The sequence below is a fragment of the Anarrhichthys ocellatus genome, unplaced genomic scaffold (genome assembly GCF_004355925.1).
Source record: "Anarrhichthys ocellatus isolate YVR2014 unplaced genomic scaffold, GSC_Weel_1.0 scaffold24, whole genome shotgun sequence".
In the NCBI taxonomy this organism is placed as follows: Eukaryota; Metazoa; Chordata; class Actinopteri; order Perciformes; family Anarhichadidae; genus Anarrhichthys; species Anarrhichthys ocellatus.
Window position 1 is genome coordinate 1,738,055 of NW_022280054.1, and position 22,600 is coordinate 1,760,654.

At 44.0% G+C, this 22,600-nt stretch overlaps 1 protein-coding gene across 1 annotated transcript; it reads left to right on the forward strand.

The window, feature by feature from the left end:
• The first annotated feature begins 3,645 nt into the window (after positions 1–3,645).
• Positions 3,646–17,317, forward strand: LOC116390826 (neuronal PAS domain-containing protein 1-like). Its single transcript, XM_031860932.1, has 4 exons — positions 3,646–3,946; positions 4,217–4,372; positions 13,676–13,843; positions 15,308–17,317. Exons 3-4 carry the CDS (start codon positions 13,749–13,751, stop codon positions 15,570–15,572), a joined length of 360 nt encoding a protein of 119 aa, XP_031716792.1. The 5' UTR covers positions 3,646–3,946; positions 4,217–4,372; positions 13,676–13,748; the 3' UTR covers positions 15,573–17,317.
• Positions 17,318–22,600: the final 5,283 nt, after the last annotated feature.

Sequence of the window (22,600 nt, forward strand, 5' to 3'; positions counted from 1 at the left end):
GTATTGCTACTTAATTGAGGTAAAGGATCTGAGTATTGCTTTCATCACTAGCCTCTTTGAGCTGCGTTTCTGAAAAAGGCAGTTTTCTGTCACTACATCGAACTGACCACAGGCGATATGATGTCTAGACACACGGAGAAACAAGGCCAGACATGGGTGTGACTGTCTCGCTGACTGCAACAGTCGTCACATGCTATTCCACATGCATGTGCAGACACACACACACACACAAACAAACAGATTTTTACTCTTATCAACCCTCATTTCAATTACATTTCTCAATACGTCAGGCCGGGTTAATTCTCCAGCCTGAGGTTGTTGTTTTTGTTACTTCTAGGAGCTCCCTGATTTGTGAAGGGAACACCTGTAATACTGCTCCGCGAGCCAAGCCTCCGGTACTAAACTAAGCCTGTGAGGGCTCAAACACACTGAAACACACACACTGACACAGACACACACACACACACACACAGAGTCAGATATTCCCTGCAAGTCTCCTTCAAGGACGCCTGGGGAAGACTTGGAGGACAAAATCACACACTCCCTCTCCCAGTGTCTCAGACGCGCTGCACTTCTAATGCAGACAGAAAGCCTCCTCCAAAGAGACTATAGGCACACACAAACCCTCTCCCGAGCAGACACACACTTAAACACACAAATACCCGTAAAGGCCCTTCCACCTTCCCATCCATAGGAGAAAAGCAAGACAATTTCTGTCTGTGTTGTTTCTGTCATTGTTGCTGTCTCCTGCTCTCAGCTGTTTCAAGCTGTTGAGTGTGTGCCTGTGCATGTGCGTGTGTGTGTGTGTGTGTGTGTGTGTGTGTGTATGTGAAGTGGAGGGGGCTCACTGGGACTCTTTGACGACCTCATTCACTCCCTTCTTCTCCCCCTCGGCCACAGCATAGCCGACATGCCCAACAATGAGGCGGGAGGGTGGGAGTTGGACAAAAAAAAACACTGAATGCGTCTTCATTTGCCTGAACTTTTCACACGTCTTTTTCCCTTTTGTTGCCGGCCGCCCGTTCACTACCGTGCAGCGAGCCGCTCGGCCAGTTTCCGCTGGCAAGACATCCAAGCAAAGGAGCACATTTCTCCCCCCCCCCCCCCCCCCCCCCCCCCCCTGTTCCCCCCCCTTGCCCTCAAACACTACTCAGAATATTGATACATCACCCCCTCCCCCTTTCTCCCTTTCCTCTGTCACCCCTCTCCCCTCCTTTCCACAATGTTAAGCCCATTTTTAGCTTGACATAATCTGAAATGGTACTTAAGTGAATTTATGTCTACCTCAGTGCATTAACTTCTGCTATTTCCTCCTTTATGTTGCTGTTTTTTTGCAGTGGGTGCAGCGACTGGAGGGAGCAAGAGGGAGGGAGAGATTTGAAACTCAGACCACGGAGTAGACAGCCTATCAGTATTCAGTAGAGAAAGTGAGTGATGGAGGGAGAGAGAGAGACGGAGAGAGAGAGAGAGAAAGGAGGAGGGGGTGATGTATCAATATTCTGAGTAGTGTTTGAGGGCAAGGGGAACGAACAGAGGAGAGGGGGAAGGGGGGAGGGAGGTAGATTGGTGGGAGAGAGAGTACTTGAGTGAGTCTCTGAGTGTGATTATTTGTTCACGTATACGCTGTGTGTGTGTGTGTGTGTGTGTGTGTGTGTGTGTGTGTGAGTACGTGCATCTGCGATCGTGAGTGTGTATGTGGTTGTGGGTCTGAGCACATGTTGACTATAGGTTGTACATACAGTCAGTGGCAGTGATGTAACTAAACACATTTATTCAAGCATTGTACTCTAGTACAATTTTGAGGTACTTGTACTTTACATGAGTATTTGCATTCTACGTCACTTTATAGACTATTTCAGAGTGTGAAGGCAGAATAATTCAAACGTTTGGTAGCAGAACCCATGTTAAATGTGTTTGATCGTTTATGTGATACTCCTACCCTCCTTCACTGAGAGAGGTCAACGTGTTTTTAATTCTCAAGAGCAGCACCCTTTTCAAATGTTTTCCTCAAAATCATCCAAAGCGTTGCCTCGTATGATTAAAGAGGACCAATCAGGATTCATTAAAGGCTTCAACTCATGTATTAAGATTACTCAATGTTTCAGGTGTGTTTGCAACAAGCAGTGGGACATTATGTGCTCACATCAAATGACTGCATGTGGGCCCCGTTTCCGAAAAGCCTCTAAGACCGTAGCCTATAGACATACAATAGGACTAAAATCGTCGTAGAGGTGCCCTGTGGAGTTTTTTTGTGAACAAACAAAAGTTGTGTCTTCGTTCAGTGTCATTCAACACAATGCATTGTGTGTATCTAGGAGCTCAGACAAATGTGTTGAAAGCATCTCCTCGCTCATAAAAGAAAAAGCATAAAAAATATAAGATAAAAAAAATATATATATTTTTAATCCTCCATTGTTTACATCCATGTTTACTAGCTTGCAGTCTTCTTCTTCTCTGCCTTTGTTGCCGCATTGATGCATATCTTGACATGTTACATACACTTGTGGATTAGCGGAATAGTGCGAAACCATTGGCAGGAGTGTCATCCCTGTGTGCGTGCATGTGCACGGACGAGACAAACAAAATGACCCGCTCATAGAAAAAAGCTCCGTAGCGCTATAGAGGTCAAAAGCTCCACAGGGGACCTTAAAGGTGCTTTTGAGAAAAAGGAGCACTGTTTTTACTTGCGAGCAACTTGGTTTGAACGGTAAATTCATTAAGATATTAAAGGCCAACCAGTGGTGTTGGTTATGGATCCTGTAGGTCCAGAAACGTTCCACTGTCTCCACTGCTGTTTTCACCGGCAATCAGGCCGATAACCGGAGTAATGATTTCATCTTTGTCTGCCTCAGAAGCAAAGGCAAAAGTAGTGTGACATTGTTATAGATTATGGATGGATGGGTCAATAAATTGTATGACTATGACACAAAAGCCCGACAGTCACATCCTGTTCCCTACTGGTAGCCAACATTGCTTTTTTTTTTTTTTCCCATCAATCTTTCTATAAATCCTTTCTTAACCAAGCAGCTGCTGTACCTGAATCTAACCAATCCTTAACAATAGTTGTGGCAGCATTGGTTGATCTGGGAGAACTGTAATTTCCATCTTTTATGAGTGAATGAATTTAACCTTGAACAGTTTTAGGTTGACTGACTAACGATATCAGGCTTCTGATAAGGGCATCACATATATTAGTTATTTTGGAGGACAAACACAAATGTTGGGTTTTCCGTTTCATTTGCCGGACTTGTTGGCCAAAAATATGATACCCAAAATGTAAAACATTAACTTTCTATGATCAAAACTTGGTTTTGGTTAGCGTACATCTCAAGGAATTAATGTAAGTCAACGTCAAGCCCTCCTTAGTGACAAAAACAAGTTTCTGTGTGTGTGTGCGGCACAGGAGTCACAGTTTACAATACGTGTGGATGTGATGGAATCTCCCACTTGTTTCAGTCATCCCTTCTCTCTCTCTCTCTCTCTCTCTCTCTCTCTCTCTCTTACTCTGACTGCTAATCAGCATTTGAAAGGCAGCTTTGACAGTGAGAAAGAAAGTGAGGGGGGCACAGGGAGGTGGGGGTAAACGAAAGCATGAGACACAGCGAGTTAGGGAGCGAGAGCCAGAGAGAGAGACTTAGGAGAGAGGCTGTACAAGCATGCCTTTTATATTTACTAGTGACTGAGAGAGAGGGAGAGAGGGAGCAGCTGAAGGCAGAGACAACTGGTGTGCACGGCTTTCCCAAGAGGAAATGAAAAGAAAGAAGCTCAGCGAGGAGAGTGAATGAGTGAGCGCGAGAGAGGAAGGGTGGGAGGGAGCATGCCGGCTGGAGAGAGGGAGAGAGAGAGAGACGTAGTGAGGGAGAGAGAGCGAAAAAGAGATTCTCACACTGGCTGTGTCCTAATCCGAGTCCATCTCCAAGAAGCAGCGGAGCAGAGTGTTGGTGAAGTGAGTCTGAGAGCCAAGGAGAGCTGCATCAGCTAGCTCCATTCACACACACATACAAACACACCTACACACACTCTTTCTTGCTCTCCCTCTCTCTCTCACTCACACACACACACACACACACACACACACACACACACACTTTTGCAACGGGAGTCCACGATGTGTCCGGCTGCACGGACACGGCTTTTGTGAAAGTGAGCGGATTGAAGCTGCCCCCATCCCAGCCCTCTTGGCTCACACACACAGTGTTTGTTTGCTGTGTTTAAGCTCGAGGTGCCGGTGGAGGTGGTGTGGTGGGGGGCCACCGCCAGGGCAGGGCAGGGGCTCCGGAGAGGAAAAGAAGAAGGAGAAGAAGAAGAGGAGGAGGGAGACAAAGTGGATCAGATCAACAGCAGCAGACTGAACGCAGGAAATGCTCGTCAGGTGAGTAGATAATGGATCTAACAACTTACGGTCAACACACGCACATGCATGAGTGTACACACACTTTCTCACTCTCTCACTTGATTTTTCTCACACACGAGCTGGACACTCGCATGTGTATGCACAGTTACAAAGTTGTTACCTTTCATCAAATGTTTTGCTGTTCGTTTAAAATGATGCGTCAATCTATTGTTTTATCTTTTTTTTTTTATCTTGATGAAGATGAAATCAGGTGGAAGACAGTTTTATTGTAACTCGTTAAATTTACACCTGAAGTTGTTTTTCTCTCTATCTGAGATAAAATATCAGCATGTATGCAGCGGTGATAACTTTTTGCTGAGTCTAATTAAGGACAGAACAGAAATAATTCCCATTTTCCCCATATTTTACTTAATTGGCACATTAGAAATAAGTAGAAAGTTGATGTATAAAATGAAATAAAAGTCGTTTTTTATTAAATAAATTATGAAATGAGAATAAAAGAAAGGGAAGTTTTGTTTTGAAATTGACCTTTCCTCTTCTTACTGGGGTTTCCTTTATTACTTTGTGACAGCATGTTTGAATGTACATTTGATTACAGTATATCTATAAACATATAGATTTATAATATACTACAAATTATTATTGATGTCTCATTTGATCGGATAATTAAACGAAACGTTTGCTCTTCCTTGAAAGCACCGTTATTGCTTTCACACCGAGTTCAAATTTCCGATGTTTGCTTATTTAGATAAGCCAAATAATGATGTATGTTTATTTTCTGTGCCTTACCGCAATAATAACGGCCCAACACTTTCTGATACATTGTGTGTGCATGTGTGCTGGAGTTTGAGATATAGAGGCAGAGAGAGCGTTTGCATGTCCGTCTCCGCCTGCAGAGGCAGAATTGGTCACAGTTTACTGGCTTCGTAACATTCGGTGCCTTCAGGGTGTTTGCAGCAGGTGGTCCAAATTGGCAGAGTGACTGTGACAAACGCACAGTGTTCACTGCTGCTGTAAAGTAAATAACAACATCAAACCATCACATGGTGATCTCAGGTTGTCAGGTTTTTTTATTTCTCTTTTCAGAATTTGTAGTGATTGTGGTCGTATGGCTTGTCACTTGAAATAAAAGTCAGAATAGTTATTTCACAAAGGACAAATGTGTGTGAGCGCATAGCGTGTGTGCAGATGTAAAGGTATTTGTATGATTCCCTTTAAAATTCCCTATTTGCTTGTGTGAGTCTGTCCATATGTAGATATTTGTGTTTCACACCACCTGAATGTTTCTCTAAAACCTGTGCTATAAATTCTGCTGTGTTTCGTACACCGGCGGCAGCATCATTGACACACACACACACACACCCACACACACAGCTGCTGAGATAGCTGGCGCTTCAGATAAATTCAAACCAAATAACTACCTACGGTACAGAGTTGCTCTTTCAGGTGTCAACGTGTTTCTGTTAGTGAAAAAAGGTTGCTGTCCATACTTTTTTGTAATTCAGCAGTCTGTACTAACTTACTAGAAACCTTTTTTGGCACCTTTTTTAAATTTCTATGTTACTACTTTACCTAATAAAGATCGGATACAGCAGCAACGTACTTATGTAGCAACACTGACACGAAAACAGGGTCAGACCGTGTCATCACATGGCCGTGGTACAGTTCATACCCGGCCCACTGAGCCACTAAGCCTCTCTATCCGTTTCAGTTCTCGCATGTGCAGGGCGCTTCGGTCGTGACCCGCGTTCAGGCCTTTTTTATTAGACCCAGACGTTTCTTCTTCGGCTTTTGGGTTTAAGGAGCTGCGGTTCATGCCAGCATGCGACTGTGTGACAGATCCTGACTTGGATCGCTCTGTGAAAGTAAGAATGTCGGAGACAAAGTGTCCCGTTTGAAGACCGCAGATGAAACGAAGTTGAAATGAATTCACAGTAATAAAACGTAGTCTGAGCTGTTGTTCTACCGGCAGGCAGACACTTTTATTTTACTGGCCATCAAAGATGAGCGCTGAAGTGTGTTTGTGATTATGCCGTGAGGTTAACATCTGGTTTTCTGTTTGTTTTATTTTCTGAATTCATTTTGAATGAATCATGATCACATGAGGGGATAACTTAATATCAGTAATATAAAAATGTATCTTGGTTGGCAGAAAAAACTTGTCAATGAGTCACTTTCCGTGACTCATTGACAAGTTCTCAGGTAGACAGACACCTCACCGCTCCCGCCCTTCCTCTTTCTTTTCCTCTCTTGATATTTTTGTCTCTCTCTGTTGCTCTCTTACACACACACTAAGGTGGTCAGTGTCTGGTGTGTTGACAGACAGCCGCTCACACACGTCTTGCTCTCGCCGCATGTGTGTGTGTGTGTGTGTGTGTTAGGAGCGTTGACAGACAGTGTGTGGGTCTGTGACAGAGGGTGTCAGCGCGGTGTCAGGGAGATGTGTTTAGTGTCACACTCTGCTGACCTGATCTCCGGTCGGACTGTCCACTCCGGCCCCGCTGTGGCTCCTTACATAACCCCCGCTGTCATTCACACGTCGGCCTGAAGGGATCCACCAGGCTGCGCGCACACACACACGCGCACACACACACACACACAGACACGTGCAGTTACGTGCACATGATGTATAGTCATCCGCACTCAAAGTCACATTTGCCTCTAAAATCGAACGTCAGATCAGGTGCAAAAGTCTTTCTTCTTTCTTGTTCTTTAATTTAAGCCGTGACACGAAGAACTTTATAAATGAATAATATATCTGGAAATATTCAAACAAAGTGTCAAGCTCCGAGCAGTGTGTGGGAATATAGTATGAGGCCAGCGGGTATCCTGGTTTCCCCAGTGTGCTGCAAGACACCTACACAACTTGTGCAACTCTTATCAACAGTTTGACTCTGCCCTGAACTCTGACATTTGCACCATGCTAATTGATGTGTCTGTATTAGCATGTGGACATCTCTGTGCTGGTGTGCAGAATAAGAGTGTGCTTTCAAGTCCTGCTATTCAGTACACACACTGGTGTGTATGTGTGTGTGTGTGTGTGAATGTGTTGGAGAGAGTGAGTGACCCTGTGTGCTGTTCTTTGGCCTGTGGAGGTCAGTGCTGATGTGGTCTCTGCCTGCGGGAGTGGATTTACCATCCTCTGCCTTATAGAAGCGGCATCCACTTAGCTGACTCTTCCAGAGTCAGAGGGAGACGTTTCTTTCTACCTTTTTTCTGTTTGTTCACCATTAACTTTTACAATTTTGTGAACACTGTACATGAATATTATCAGCATTCTCCTTACAGTACATGTGACCACATCTGCATTCCTTTTGTGGAAGTGCTCAAAACAAGAAGCTTTTATCTTTGACTTTCCTGTAAGTCCCGCTTTAGTCATTTCAGCCCAGCCTCACAGGCAGGTCGGGGTATTTAACCCCAGAGTAGATTGCAGATATTATTTTGACCCAGGAATCTTTCTTTAAAGCAGATATCATAAGGGTTGTGGATGGTTAACTCCATGATGGACTCAACATTTTTACTTTATGCATTTCTTTTTAGTGCTCAACTTATTTTAGACGTTTTGCACTTTATTTTTTATTTAGACATTTGAGTTGCTCCGGTGAACCATTTACATTTTTAGCTCTTACGGTTGCTCCTGGGTCTCTTTATGCCCTGTTACTATTAGGGAAAACTAACCCCAGAATGCACTGTTACTTCTGTTGCAGGGTTAATGCATTTAAGATTTAATATTTTGTACATTCATATAAATAGCATATTTATTTCACATGCGTGTCTATTTTACCTGGATTATTCTGTGACGAGACATCGCTGCTCCTATAGCCTCCAAAAAAAGGCACAATTGTTGCTGTAAATGGCAGTTTATGGGATGAAGTCTGCACCCTTCATCAAGTTATTACACTTGTGCTGCTTAAATGTTGTTCATTACTTTCAATATTGAGCGAGGAATGACATCCAGTGTATTTGAGAAAAATCACTGGAGAGCAATCTTGAGAGATTGAGCAGTTTTTCTGGTAAATATTGTAAATATATGGGATTCTGTACGCTGATACTTTCAACTTCATATTTTATACGGTGCAGGTGAAGTGGAGTATTTCTTCATGTATACTCAGGCTGCGGTAGATGGTAATTATGACAGGCATGGATTGGATTCTGCGTAGCTCCACGCCCGTGAGGAGTGGACATCAAAGCAACGCTCACCAAAGCCCTCTGTAATAAAAGAGGAGGAGGAGAAAGATATTGATTACCAAGGGTGAACATTAGCAAATCTCTTTCTCTCTCCTTTTTTCATCTATGTCTTCATCCGTCCATCATTTCTCTCTCTCTCTCTCTCTCTCTCTCTCTCTCTCTCTCTCTCTCTCTCTTGCCATCTGATTTGCCTCGCTCCGCATCAACTTATGCTCTCTCCCTCCCCCATCCGCCCACCATCCACCCCTCTCCCCCTCTCTAATCATTTATTTATCGCTAATCTCTTTATTCTTCCAGTTTCGGGACGGTCCACACTGTGACTGTCCGCTCACACATGTTGTTATCACCATTCCTTTACACTCTTCCCGAACCCTCCTCTTCCTCCTCATCACCGCGGAGATACCTGGGGGCGGGCGGGGTCACTCTGGTCCAATCTACCGCTGTATTGATTCCATTAGATAATTAATGACCCAGGCAGGGGCCATAGAGGAGCAAAGAGGGGGTTAGGAGAGATGGAGGGGTGAGGATGATGGGAGAGGCGAAGGGGGTGGTGGAGGGGGAGGAGGAGGAAGGGGCGGGGGACGGGACGCCAAGGCCCTTGAGAGTTGGAGAGAACCTTGGGTTGGGAATGATCCAGAGTTGTCAAGGTCAACCACAGCTGGCGCTCCAATACGGAAGCAGAATGCCGAGTGACTCAGAATATGGAATACTGATAGGGGGGGGGGGGGGGGATCTTCATGTCCAGCAGCTGTCGATTGATCAGCGGCTGAAAAATTGTACATTAAAAAGTCTTTTGACTTCCAAATCCTGAGGTCCAACCAGGGCCGTAATGCATGATAAGTAGTTTTCAGCCCTCCAACCAGAATACCAAACTTCATCTCCCGGACTCTGCAGACACTCATTTACAACTACTCAACAACATGAAAGGCAAGATAGAAAACTAGCTACATAAATATTCTGTTCATGTTATTTCCAACCATGTTTTCCACATCTTCCATGATATTGAACGTTTTCTGTTTGATAAAATATCATTCACAGCAACATCTTACATCGCTGTTGTGTTCCACTTGTACCTTAGAGTAAAGACGGGTGGGGGTTTGAAGAAGAGAAGGGAGCTGTCAAAAAAAAAACGGTTATCACTATGATTTTTATTTGGGAAACACTGAAAAATGACCAGAATTCCTGCCACACAGTGTTTATGTGAGTTGGAAACTGATGCCAGTTTTTTTTAGTATCCTTTTTAATGCCAGAACCAAACCAGGGTCCTGTTTCACAATGACGCAATTATGATATGCGAGCACTGCTTAAAAGCACAATGCAAATGGTGACAAGGTCATTCTGTGGAATTTATCCAGATCTCAGGAGAAGGCTCTTGCCTGCTCATGTATGTGTCACAAGTATTAAGTTTGTTTAGTTGGATTTGTGACAATAGTCAAAATTAGCGGAAGAGGAAATTATCTAAAATTTGGCCCCAGGGACGTTACGATCATAACTAAGGATATATATATATGTATCCAATGTATTTTTTCACTTTCTTAACAGAAAGAAAAAGAGACTTATCAATGGATTTCCTAAGATGAGGTTCTTACATCTTTTTTTTTAGTCATCTAATTTTAGTAATTTATCATAAATTATAAAAATCCCCATAAGTGGAACTAGTCTGTCCTTCCCTCAGTTGCACAGTCTTGGTCCTGCTCTTCACCTTTACATGATCGCAGTGTGCATGTCGTCTCCCGTCTCCTGTGGGCTATGAGAGCTCCTCTGCCTCCACATTCTCAGTCTTGGCCAGCCTCTGTATCAGGCCCCAGGGGTTGGGGAGATGAGGCATAAAACAACCATATCTCTACCTAGGGGAGCTGGTGGCATGGCGGTGGGGCTATTGTCTCTCTGCGTGCTGTTTGACTTAAATGTGTTCATTTGCCTGATGCCCCTGACTCCTTACGGAGAGGGGGGGCTCTGGGAGAGGAGGGGCACGCTAACGAACCTCTGACAGCTGGAGGCCCTAATTAAACGTCCCTGCTGAAAATAAACAGAGCGGGCGCCAAGCAAGCAGCCAGACAAAAAACGCACGGCAAACAGCGGCTGTGAACGCTCGCCGCAGTCCCCTCCGCTCTGTTGCTGTTGAGACTGTGCCAAGAGAGCGTGGCTCTATAGGGTAGGGGTCTGAAACACACACACATATACACCACACTTATGAATATGTAGCACTGCAGCAACATATTGCGAACACCTGCGGTCACACTTGATACAGGTTGATCTCCAGAAGCTGTGGGTGCAGTACATTTTTTCCCTCAGTGCTCTCAGAAGTCACACTTTCCTTTTCTATATGTTTCCCACTGTGCCATCGCAGAATAAGTCGACTCAGCTCTATTGAGCGGATTGTTTCACACTCTGTCTAGATGACATTCAGCCTGTTGTGCTGCTAGCTAGCCGAAGCATTAGCAGTCAAAGTGGCGGGGTCCATTTGGGTGAGTGCATTAATGGGCCGCCCAACCTGCGACAAGGTTATGAGGTTGATTGAATAATTACTGTGGAGGCCCCTGTCCATTACGCCCCCTGTGTCTGCCCAGATAGAGAACGACGCAGAGAGAGATGGAGAGATAGTTCGAGACAGAAAGATGGAGGGAGAGATTAGATAAGCACAGATAGGGTCAATTAAGAGATAAACATTCAGGTATGGGATGGAAAAAGGCTGTGCATGTGTGTGTTTGGGCAGGGAAAATTTAAGAGTAAATAGTTTCCTGCCTGTGTCTCCTTTTGATCCCTCCGTCCTACTGTACGCAGCCTAATTTGGCATGTAGTGCATTTATCCCGGTCAGATAGAGGAGGTGACAAAGGTGAAGTTGTTAGACAGAGGTGAGCTGCCCTCTCCTCACCCTTCTCCTCTTCACCATCCTCTCTGAAAAGAGGTCTGTCAATGTTGCTGGCTGCAAGCTTGAGAGGAAAAAAATATAGGATTCCTATATGAAGCCTAGCCAAACACATAAGCCTCGGACAAAAAATGATGTGACTGTAAGGGCCCTCGTAAAAGGTTAAATCTGGGGCTGGAATATTAAACAGATTGATAAAGTGTCCTGACTTAAATACAACTTGTACGGCAATCAGAACTTTAAAGAGCTACCAACAACCAAATATATCTAATCACACAACAACAGTTCAGTCCAACAGCCTAGAAATTTGAATTAGTCAAACTGTTATTATCTATGATTTTATTGTGACATAGATTCTACATTATATATCACCCAGCCCAAGTTATCGCCTAGTGCAGTGCACGGTAAATACAAGTTCTCTATGTCTAGCAGCCATTGTTCTCTATTGTTGGACGGGTGGTCACTTTGCTCCAGACGGAGGTATCCCATCTATTGCCATGAAATGTGGCACAGACATCCCCTGACTTTTCCTACAGTGCCATCATCGGGTCAAAACTTTGGTTTATGATCAACTACGTACTTCTAAAATGACATTCCCATCAGCCTCAGCTGCATTTTGTGTGTATGGTTAATTTTCAACATTTGAACACGCTAAACTAAGATGGTGAACATGGTAAATATACCATATATGTACCATTCATTAATACCGGCTAAGCATTAGCATGTTAGCATTGTCATTGTGAGCATATTAGCATGCAGACGTTAGCATTCAGGTCAAAGTGCTGCTGTGAATATGAAGTACAGCGTCACAGAGCCGCTAGCTGTAGACTTATTGTTTAGTGAGCATTGAGCTTTGAGTACACTTTTTAAGCTCCAGTAATGCATGCATTCTGATCAAACATTGCATGGTGGAAGGAAATATTTGGAGGTAAACATTCACACTATACCCCACTCCTCAGTTTCCATCGAGGCCAATCTTTTAGACAATTTAGCAATAGAAAGCATAGATTTTTGCTTTACTATCGCCGCCTAAAACTACTAAAGGTAAGTGAATGACCCAATCCCCACTTTCAACAACTATTCTGTCTGTGTTTAATCCCTCACGGTCTCTGCTGCTTTTGAAATTGATCCAAGAATTTCTCATGCATACATTTAATGTTGGCTGTTTTAGCCCAGATTTGTGAAATGATATCTGCCAAACCTGCCCAGCTTCTGCTGACCCCTCTTAGCTAAGGTCAGCATAGCCATGCTCAAACTCGAGACATAATCCATTTTCTACTGCCCCGGCAAAGCTCTACTGACTTGATTGTGCTGACCCAGCCGGGCCAAAGAAAGAGAGAGTTTAAGAGTGAGAGGCAGTAAGAGAGAGGGAGAGGGCATCTCAGGCCCAAGGGCATGACACCGCAGTGCTCGGGGCCACACGAGCCCTTTAAATGTCAACACAGCACAGCGGGGAGGGAGGGAGGGAGGGCAGAAAAACGGGTGAGGAGCGGCGCTCTGTTTGAGGACAGGGAGGAATATTGGCAACTTTAACTTCCACTGCAGGAGGGTGGTGTTGGAGACTGGCAGAAGGCGGCATTAGATGGGGAGTAGGCAGTGGACAGCATGTGCTTCATCTTCGGAGATGTTTGCTTTAAACTCCAGCCGCAGACAAGTTTGAATAATCTCTCAGGGACGAAGGAAGACACTTGATCTGTGATTTTTCAGCTTAATTGTGACCTCAAAGGAGGCTCAGTGTTTTGTCTTATGTCTATTACCTTGGGAACAGTCTCTGACCTTTATGTGAGGAAGTACAGTACCTAATTGCTCTCTCTCTCAACCTCACCACCTTCTTTTTTTCTTCTCTTTCCCTCTCTCTCTCTGATAGATGAAGTAAGAATGGGTTTCCATCCAAGCATTTTAATGCAAATTGCATTCTTTCAAATTAAAAGGGCTGAATGGAAACTGCAAATGGAGATATTATGTCATCATTTCCTTTATTAAAAAAAGGCTTTGTGCTCACTCCAAGCTTAAAAAGAATTTCTTTGAAAAATTATGCAATATATTGTGATGGAAACACGTTTGCTTATTAAAGAATCAAAGGCTCCCTAAAATGTGTTCAATTTGAAATCCCCAAAAAGGTGCTGTCCCCTGTAAACGTTTAGGTAGTTCATAACTATTTTATGGCGAATATTGGTGAACTATACTTCCTTGACTTCCTTAACTGACTATTTTTTTCCTCTGTTTTTTCCTTATGCTCCTCCTGTCTGTCGTGGATCTCCAGGTCTGAGTCTGTCACATCCTCAGCCAATCAGAGCCTTCGTTAACAGCGGCGTCGGCACGTGATTGGGAGAAGGATGGCAACCATGCCGTTTGTCAGCGAGGGGAAGTGTGTGAGTGTGGAGTGGGATTTCCTACAAGGACTACTGGCCAAGCCACCCACCCTTCCCTGGTGAGACACACACACACACACACACACACACACACACACACACACAGACACACACACACGCACAGGCTGATACTGTATAAGCCTGCGTGCATGCCCATGAATTAATCTCTGCAAGGTGAAATCCATGCATTGACACCCTTGCACACACTGACAGCCTGAAGAAGAATTTCCTATCAATGAAACACAATCCAGAAGACATAAGTCTGATCTCTTCAGTGCTACATATAACCTGCATTGTTGCTCACCTGCCAATCCTGTCAGAGCTGTGAATCCCCTCCCCTTAGTGGGAGATTAAGTAAATTTGGCTGGAATTATTAATGGGCAGTCATTTAAAGGCGGATATAAAAACGAAGCAGAATCAATGTGTGTGTATTGATTGTTCTCGGTGGCTGGGGTCGAGGCAGTATAATAATGAGATGTTACAGAGGGCTGGCAGCATGAGTCCACACACACACACACACACACACACACACACACACACAAACACACGTTCGAGAATAGCAGGGAGAAATACAACGACTGGGTCAGCTGATTAAGATATAAACATATGTACACACGATGCACAGCCCTTTTCTTTGTTCTGTTCTTTCTTTCGCTCACACATGCACACACAAGCACATGCATACACACACCACTGGTGGTCTTTCTTAGGATGAGAATCAACAATACAGACACGAGGGAGAAAGGTGGATTCTTCTTTCTCTTCTAGCTCTCTCTCTCTCTCTCTCTGTCTCTGTCTCTGTCTCTCTCTCTCTGTCTCTCACACACACACACACACAAACACACTTTATTCCAGCGCAGCACCGACACAAATTGTGAAGTGGCTGTGACAACATAATTCCACCACTCAGGCCCCATTGAAGAGAGTCAATACCCAATCAGAGAGACAGGCTACCTGAGCCCCGGCCCCCCTCTGTCACTCTGCCCCTCCCTCTCCTATTGATCCCTCAATCACGGCTTCAGCTCACTAGCCCGGGACCAGATGAGAGAGAGGGAGAGAGGGCGAGAGCGAGGGGTTGGAGGGAGGAAGGGAGGAGAAGTGAGAGATACGAAGCGAGAGACTGTGTGTGTGTGTGTGTGTGCTCACATATGGATTGTGGAGCAAATGGCATTATTAGGACTCTGCTCTGCCAGATAGAAGACGGGAGTTTGTCTGTAATTACCAGGCCAATCTGCAAGAGATGGGTCAGAAGGGAGATTGTTTTACTTGAATTGCAGGAGCCATTGCCATTATATGTACTGTATTTATGGAATGACTTTTCTAGATTGATGCTCAGGTCATTTATACAGAGCATGAATCAATCAACAGGTAGTCAGTAAATGGCCATTGTATGACACACCTTACCTGTTTCTCCCACCACAGAGCTGATCCAGAATATTTCTCTGGCCTTCTCTTCTTTTCCTCTCCTCCCTGTGTTCATCTATGTCTTCCGTTAATACCCCCTCCCCTTGTTCACCTCTCAGTCTCCAGAACCTGCGTAAAGAGAAGTCTCGCAATGCGGCTCGTTCACGGCGGGGGAAGGAGAATTTTGAGTTCTTTGAGCTGGCAAAGATGCTGCCTCTGCCCGGAGCCATCACCAGCCAGCTGGACAAGGCCTCAGTCATCCGGCTGACCATCAGCTACCTGCACATGCGCACCTTTGCCAGCCAAGGAGACCCGCCCTGGAGCCCTCTGAGGGACGTAGACAGCAACTGCAGAAAAGGTGAGAAAAAGGGAAAAAAACAGTAAAGAAATACTGTGAAACAAACTGCTTTGGTTCACTAAAGTTCACTGTACATGAAATAGATTTTGATTCCATTTGTAATATTGCTTTTTTAGAACCAAAGAGAGGATGTATCAACTCCTAAAACTAGGTGTGTACTGACAGAACATGAAGCAAATTCTTGCCTTGCATCATTAGCACAGTTCTGACCACTGGACCGTTTGTGATTTGTTGCCCTAAACAGACAATTCACCAACTGTACGTTAGCTGTAAGCTAGCTAGCTACGAACGCACTGACCGTGTCTGACTGAGTGTGCCTGCGTGTTTGTGTTCCGCTCAGCCTCTTACTGCCAAAATCACTGCTTCTCCCTCCGGTCTTTATCCTTCTTCATCTCGTCTCTGTACGTTCATGAAATATAGATATAAAGCCTCGGGATACACTGCCAGTTCTCACTCGAGTTACAACTACTTGCACACACTTGGCTTTGCGTCAATCAATCGCATCTTTCCAATTACTTTGTATGCAAACAAACCCCAATAAAATTTGATTTGATTTGCATTCTGTCTGAACACCCATTCAGTAGGAAACAGTTATATCTACTATTGAAGACACTGAGGTCATGTCCTCATTACTCCCTCTGAGAATCTTTGTGTTGGGTAATTCAATTTCTGTGAATAATTGCATAAAATATAAAAAATCCAAATAATACAAGCCTTTTATTGTCTGCTCAAACTTCTCTTGGGGTGGGGGAGATATGGACTCATTTTTTTTAAATCCTGCTTACAGCCCTGGTAGGAAATATTTTTTATAACTTGTTCAATATTTAAACTTTTCATGGACTTTGACAACGTGCAAGTATGCAGTGGTAAATGAAACATGGTTGAAGGATCATTTCTAAACTAAGGAAGCTTGTAAGAAAAAATACACGGCAGAGATACATCTGCTGATGTTTGTTGTCAATGGACAGAAACCGCTGAAATTCATGCATCCATCTCATATATCTCTGCCGATCAAAAGCAATCCTCAGCCGCCCGATCCAAGTCCATTTACTCCCGCTCACAGAGACACCCCACGCCACAGAAAATCCAGTCCTCTATTGGCGACCGTAATTGCTTGTGCTGTGTGTGTGCGACACAAACATAATGTTCATTCTGAGGCCTGTAAACATACATGTGCATATATTACATTACATTACATTACATTCATAAAGACTCTCCATAGGCTGGTGTGAGATGAATGGGTGTGAGATCGATGTTACAGAAAGAGGGAGGAAACTATTGATGTGATTTGTAATTACAGAAATTAACTATATAACGAGGACAGTGTAATTATACAGCCTGTCTAATTGCTACTATTACTGAGGGGAAATGATGCAGCTACCGTACAATTAGAGGTGTGTGTTTGTGAGTGCGTCTGAGTGTGTTCCTGCCTGTTCTTGTCGAATTGGAGGTAATGTGAGCAAAAAGCAGTCATGTTAATAGCATGTTTTGTGTGACTCAGTGGGACTTGCTTTCACACAATATGTAACACACACACCTGATAAGACACAATAGTCTTAATGGTATAATAAGTTGGGCTGCGTATAAATAGTGGTGCCAGTGCAATACCCGAGGAAGTGTGTTTAAAAACTCGGGGTGTAGAGTTTGAAAGACATGGTATTTACCAGACAGGGATTCTCTAAAGGAAAGACGCTATTGCTGCATTATGGGAAATGTCAATGTGAAAGTGAGCCAGCATGCACGATACCAGGACCCTGAAACTGAATCAGCTAAATGGAATTCAGCCAACATTAATTTAATTTACACCTGTGCTTTTCCTACTGACATGACATGTCAAAATATCTAACATGAAAAAGTTGTATCGGCATCCATTGTCACTTGTTTTTGTACTGAATCATTTTGTGCACATTGATCAAGTAAGGTACATAGATCAGCAGGTAGCATGGACCCGAGACACATAATCTTATTAGGCTCATGCTCTTAATTTTTCAGACTTAACAGTTTCCAATTTTCAGTGCTACATACTGTTTTCAGTGTATACTTTTACTAAATATTGAGGTTAGATACCCAGCTATACTTATCTAACTAAAAGTATCCCACTCAGAGATCTCTATAATACTGACACGGTGAGCCCAGTCTTTGGCCACATATACATATACATACATACATACATACATACAAATATTATTACGGGTGAATTCATTGGGATCCATTGATAGCTAACCAGCCATGCAGCGCTGCACAATGTGACTGTCTGAGTGATGTCCATGCACTATCGCACTAATGCGCAGTCGTGGCCTTGACTGAGCTCTACGCATAGTGAATTGTTTTGCCTCGGTGTTTGAGGCTTTTTTTTGGCCTTGATAGAAAATACCTGTTTAGAAAAGTAGGTGTGCGGTAGCCGTGCTGTCCTGTGCATGAACTGGAAGTGTGGTAAGAAGACAAATGCGAGGTATGCTGCTTACACTACAATGAGAGCACTTCTCCTACAAATGTGAACCATAACTGTAAATATATAGAATCCTGCAGCAGCTACGCGAAGGTCATAGGAAATTGCGAGGCGCTGGACAAACACAACGAATCGCATGTCAGCTACGAACGGTATTGCAGTCTGAATTATCTTGAACATTTCTTCCAATAGGTCGGGATCTGATATCTTGAGTATTTTATTAAATGTTTGGAGATTTCTACAAGCGAGTCATACAGTCTCAGCGGGGCCAGGGCTGAAAATGCGATGGTAATTTGGACATCAGTTTGAACAAGTCTACCCACAATGCATTGGCAGGGTTTTAAGTGTGATGCATGACTTTAATTCCGTTAGTGGAATGTGGTCAGAGATCCAGCTGAAAGGGAGAGGAGGACAGAGCGGAGGGGAGGGGACAAATGTAGAAGGAATAAAGAGAGAACGAGGAGAGGAGTGTGAGGAGAGAGGGGGCAAAGGGTGGGTGAGTTGCATTCCTCTACTCTCCCTCTTGTCCGAGGGTTTTTGGACGGACGAGGGCCAGCAGAGAGGGAAGGAAGGTGGAGGCGAGGAGAGGGATGGAGGGAAGGGGAGGGGCCGATGTGGCTTTTGTCTGCTTCCCACGTTTCAAAGCCAGTCTTGAAAAATGAATAGACAGAGGAAAATCAATTGCATGACCTTCACAGAGAGAACGTGAGAGAGATTGAGAGAGCAGGAGAGGGGGGAAAAGAAGGAGGAGAGAGACCGATTATGGAAGGAGGGAGCAAACGACAAGGAAAGGCTGAAGGAGGAAAAGTAAAATGACCCATGATATTCATTCCCATTCCCGTTTGTGTGTGTGTGTGTGTGTGTGTGTGTGTGTGTGTGTGTGTGTGTGTGTGTGTGTGTGTGTTTCTGTGTGTGTGTTTGTACCTGTTTGCACAGCGCATTGAAGGACTAAACCCTTTTTATTTGTAATCATTTATTTTTCAAAACCTCTCTCTATTAAGCAAATTTTGCTTTGGGGTACAGTTGCCTTTTTAAATGTCCCGTTACAGGATTATTCCGGTTTATTTTAACCAGAGCCTTATTTTCTATCGGTTGTGATAAGATTGTACTCACTACACTAATTGCAGAGATCTAATTGGACAGGGAAAAAAAGGTGTGCACACAACTACGCTAAGTACAGAAGGTCAAACATGAATCCGAAGTTCAGTCTGTTCAGTGTGATTGATGTTAATGTTGTGAGTTTGCCCATGTCTTCTTCACGCCCAACTGTGATGTCACTGTGTACTGACACACCCTGGAGTACATTTCCATATCACTTGCATAAATCTTGTCTCCGCGAGTCTGTACCACCTCAACCTTTAACAGGTGCAATATGGCAACTGGAGAACCCCTCAGTCTTTTACAAGGTACAGTACAATGACAATTCACTGCCAGCAACAGGGCCAGCTCAAGTGTTTTACTGTCTCTGTTAGTGAGGTCAAACACACCTCTCTCCTCCCCAGCGTTGGTGACATTGACTTTCATTCCACCTCCACTCGCTCCCTCTCTTTCTCGACTCCTTTCTTTCATTGCCTCTTTTTCCCTCGTCTCCCTTCCGTCTCCCCACCTCTTCGCGTTCTCCCTGCATCTGCCTCCCCTCTAATTCACGGCGTTTAAAGCAGCCGGGGCTTTTAAGGGAAGTTAATTGCACTCAAATTATGTTCGACCGCAAAAAAGGAGTGAGGGAGAGATGGAGAGATAGAGGAGAGATAGAGAGAAGGAGGGAGGGATGGATGTCAGAGTGAGAAGATAATTGCGCCAGAGAGGGACGCTGCGATTAGGGTCACTCTTTCTCTCTCTGTCTGTCGAACAGCCGAAACGTCACATTTGGATGGTCGTAAACAACTTGGCAGGTGATCAGGCTCTTGTTTTGAAAGGGTGAAACTACGGCAGCAGAGCCAAACTTGAGAGACAAAGACAGATAAGAAGACAGAGAGCGGGAGCTACGTAGAAGGAAAGAGGGGTTCAGTGCGTCTGTTATCTGTTTGGTTCCCATGGTAACATCCTAACCTGGTCTAAATGGTTGACACTGTGGGGGGGGGGGGGGGGGGGGGGGGGGGGATGTATGTGGTCATGTGCATGTATGTGGGGGATGTTTAGGTGTGTGCGCGTGTGCGGCCATCACTCTAGGACTTAACTGGGACTAAATTATGTATTCGACAGAGGTATAATGAAAATCATTCAAATTAAATTTCTATCTTTTCTTCTCATGGAGCTCTGGGGAGACCCCGAGAACTGACCTGCAAGTCAGACTATAATTAACGTGTCCGATCGTGGCCCGGCCCATTCTATCTCCTATTCCCACAATGAAATTAAACCTCGCAGCAGAGTCCCGGGAAGCTAATGAAACGGGAGTGTGACAGAAAGGAGCGATCAAAGACCTCAGGGTCTGCTTCCAGGTCTGTACACTAGCACAATCAAATGACATGCATGGACAGAAGCAAAAGTACAAAAGATGAATGTATATTCACAAAAATCATTTAAAAGGATAATTCCAGTTAATTTCAACTTGTATGTTATTTTCTTTTTTTGTCCACTATGTCTATGATAACACTGAAGTCCCCAAAGTAACTAGAAAGGTGCACTCAATAGTGTGCAGCTCTCCGCCAGGTGTGTCTGCAACGACCACTGCTGTATTGTGTGATTGAATAAGTACAACCCACAATTGGTTAACCCGTCTGTCGAGGCACTAATGGGCTGTAAGGAAAAGGACACTTTATTCAAACTCAAAAACAAGCGGCAATGCATGCAGGCAATCGGCTCGAAGTCGTTATATACATTTCATTCAATCTTGCCAAAGAAAAAAAAATTAAACTCACCAAGCTTTCTCCCCATGCAGCAGCGGCTGAGTGGCGGCGATGTACTCAGCAGTCTGTGTACTGGCAGTTACGTTAGCTGTTGGCTAATAGACAAACACATCGTCCAGAACACTAAAAGAAGGCACTCAGCTGTGTTATCACTACCGCACTCTTCCAACCGTGGGCCGGTTAATAGTAGTGAGTGAGGAGCAGGCAGTCAATGGCAGTATAAAACATTAAAAGGTGTTTTGAGAAAGTGAGTCTCCGCAACCACGAGAGGTCTTTGAGTATATGCAGCCATATTCTGGCCACCCAAAATATTATGCAGTTTGATGCAGCAAAATGCGAGATTAGCCATGGACACTCACTCACTCACTCACTCACTCACTCATTCACTCACTCACAGACGCAAGCAACCGCTCGCATGATCCTCATGGCGGTGATAATTGCTGAGCTCTGGGAACATGGCAACAATGCTGCAACACAGTAAGATGAGTCATCAGACAACCAGACAGCGTATAAACAACAGTTTAGCCTGATTACCTGAAAACCCGGAAGGTTGGTGATAAACGCTTATTGCCCAGTAGTCACCGGTACAAAGTACTTTCTTTGAGTACTGCCACTTTCTATTGAATGTAGATACACATGGTCTATTTACTAGGTTTTGGTCAAAATAGGTTTGATATCTGCGTAAACTGAGAGGCAAAAATGTAAAACTGTAATGTAGTTGAGCTGCTTAGATTTCCACTAGTGCTTTCAAAATCCTCTGTCTGTACTGTAAGTGGTCTTTTCAGAGCCCAGCAGGTAGTGGGGGTAATTTTTGCAATTGGCTCACATGACTATTAGATGAAAGTATGACATGATTCAATTAGGAAATAACCCAAATCACATTTTTTACCCTGAAATTAAAGCTACCTTGTGGAGTTTTTGACCACAAGGCAGCAAAGAAGAAAACTGCAAGCTAGCAAACATGGATGTTAACAATGCACAATTTATTCATAAAGTTGTCTTTGCACATTGTTTATGAGGAGGGACATACATTCAACACTTACAGATACACCCAACATATTTTGGTGAGATTCATGCAGCCATTTTTTATGCACTGCTTGTTGCGTAAGAAAACAGTTTTAACTACGATAAGAGCGGGAGGTCAAATCTGAAGCGGGACGTAAAGTGTGATGGGACAGTTTTGGCATTAATTTTATTGGGTGTCTTTGTTTTCTCTTCCAAATAAGTCGGCTACATTGGGTGTTATCATTACCAAACATTTTGGGTGCATGCATTTGCAGTTTTAACTCCAAAACAAGTTGGAAATGTATAATCTGGCTACGCTGTCGGTTTGTTAAAATCTGTCTGATCATCTGACTGCGCGTGTTTCTTGTCCAGTCTGACATCGTTGTATCGATGTCGCTGCATTCGCAGAGCTCTTTAGTTAACCTTGTGAGGACAATGTTGTTATTCCAGATAGGAATGAGGGCCAACACTACAGAAATAAGATCATTTTATTTATTTTTTTACACACTTAATCAGTATATAATTAGAATGTATCATATTTAAGGAACAAACAGAATCATGCAAGGCCCTCACACAAACCCATATATTGAAGTAAGGGTTCACAGCACCACTACAGAAGGATCTTTGTTCTCAGGGTGAGATACGAACACCGCTGTGAGACTCTCTCTCTTCGCATGTGCACACGTTTGTGCATGCGTCCACACAACCACACACAAACACACACACCAGGTCCAGTGTTTTGGTTTCCTGGCTG